At 38.2% G+C, this 1,739-nt stretch overlaps 1 protein-coding gene across 1 annotated transcript; it reads left to right on the top strand.

Annotated features, from left to right (window-relative positions):
* The first annotated feature begins 399 nt into the window (after positions 1–399).
* On the top strand, positions 400–1,533 carry LOC134822209 (uncharacterized). Its single transcript, XM_063833118.1, has 4 exons — positions 400–621; positions 744–1,011; positions 1,137–1,321; positions 1,432–1,533. The coding sequence occupies exons 1-4, from the start codon at positions 412–414 to the stop codon at positions 1,531–1,533; spliced, it is 765 nt and encodes a 254-aa protein (XP_063689188.1). The 5' UTR covers positions 400–411.
* Positions 1,534–1,739: the final 206 nt, after the last annotated feature.

Here is a 1,739-nt window from a genome sequence, read left to right as displayed (position 1 = left end):
TTACATGGTGCTACCATTTAACGAAAAAGTCGCTAAATATGTAGATAATAGTCATATGCAACTATCCTATAAATTTGAAATTCGAAAAATTGGTCAAACACGGCAACAAGGGGTCCATATAAACTCTGTCACATTTTTATAGTGTGACAAAGTTTACAACTCACTGCCGGCCGCATTTAAGCGATATCTTATCGTCTGATAAAGATATCGTTATGCGACAAAGTTTATCTAGAGGATGAAACGATTATCCTAACCATTGAGGGTTTATATAGTTTTATAGTGTGACACATTTTACATCATCGTGCCATTTAGTAGGGTCACTAATATTTACCAATATCCTCAAACTTCAATGAACGTGTCCATATACATCATCCACAATGTAAAATTCAAACTTCTAACTACTCAGGTAACATGTTCAACAACAAGAGGAAACGGAACAGTGAGGGCAATAACGCCCCGAAACCCAAACTTACTGCTATTGAAAGGGCGGAAAGGGACAAGCAGACTGAATCGAACTCCGCCGGATCCAGAAAGATAGTGCTATTCTTATTCCATGAAACATACCTAAAATTAGAAAAACCGGATTTCAAGAGAATGAGAGGAATCATTTTAGAAAAAGCGGTTAGTACCCACAAACTTTAGTGAATTTGATTCTTTCAACAAAACTCAACTAAAATCAAGCGTACAACCTTCAAATCTCAAGTTAATAAGAAAGCCATCCCCACTCTCACAAAACCTTTCAGCTCGCCCCCGAAAATCAAGAAATCAAGATAAAGGACACAGTGAATGTTCCGGGTGCTAGATCACTGAAACTAGACTTGATAGACGAGAAATCCGCCAGACTGATGCAGGAGCTCATCACAAAGCTCAACAACCAGTGGAACTTCTTTTCTCCGGCTATAGACATCACTCCACAGATAACGAGAATCAAAATGTACATAAACGGGGATTGTCCGGAAACTTTTCTAAAGGACAAAGCGTCAATTCAAGTACTCCTAAACGGGTCACTCGGTAAGTCCCTCTAAAAACTGAAAATTCAGGATGTCGATTTCAAAATCGTAAACTTCCAAGAATTCAAATACCTCAATAGCTCACACCCTACCTAATACCAAAAAACTCACACCCTTGTCCATCAGGTAAATTTATGAGTCCCAACGATTTTGGCACTGAACGACCCCCAGTATGGGCAGTTAAAAAGAATGGGAACCCCTTTACTATCCTACATGTAGGCGCTAAAAGGATAGAAAGCGTTGAATTCCGTCTGAAAGCAACACGAGACCCATACCTCTGCTCTCTCCCAGGGGCCAGGATTGAAACGAAGGTTTGTCCCTCACTACCCACTAAAGTTCAGAGAAAATCACTTAAAACGCCCGATTTACCATGTTAACTACAACAAAATTTAAAAATTTAAATAACAAAACACAAACCCAGGTGGACACAGTAACAGAACAAGAACTACAAGAAAAGACGGACCAGGATCTCCAAATATCTGCTGATAAGAAGAACGACGACATCACAACTTCACCCAGATAAAGCGCATAAACCGAAATAAAATAGAGACTGAGCAATGGGGGCAGTAAATCTAAAATATTCCTCCTGTACCAAACTGTTTTGGAATTTGAACTTGTTTTTAAAGGGAATATTCACTTTCTTGAACATAACAATTGAAGATTTTTAAGAAAATTTTAACTTTTAATTTTTAACCTATGGTATTACTTCTGATTTATACTTCATGACTC

The sequence above is a fragment of the Bolinopsis microptera genome, chromosome 10, assembly GCF_026151205.1.
Source record: "Bolinopsis microptera isolate Bmic1 chromosome 10, MBARI_Bmic_1.0, whole genome shotgun sequence".
Taxonomy (NCBI): domain Eukaryota; kingdom Metazoa; phylum Ctenophora; class Tentaculata; order Lobata; family Bolinopsidae; genus Bolinopsis; species Bolinopsis microptera.
The sequence above is the reverse complement of the archived record's forward strand: the minus strand, read 5'-3'. Positions and strand labels throughout refer to the sequence as shown.

What these genes read in the sequence shown, in the direction of transcription:
- LOC134822209 (XM_063833118.1), top strand. Translation starts at nt 412, where the DNA reads ATGTTCAACAACAAGAGGAAACGGAACAGTGAGGGCAATAACGCCCCG. An exon ending in GAATCATTTTAGAAAAAGCG is followed by an intron (nt 622 to 743) that starts GTTAGTACCCAC and finishes AAAACCTTTCAG; the next exon opens with CTCGCCCCCGAAAATCAAGA. An exon ending in GGGCCAGGATTGAAACGAAG is followed by an intron (nt 1,322 to 1,431) that starts GTTTGTCCCTCA and finishes ACACAAACCCAG; the next exon opens with GTGGACACAGTAACAGAACA.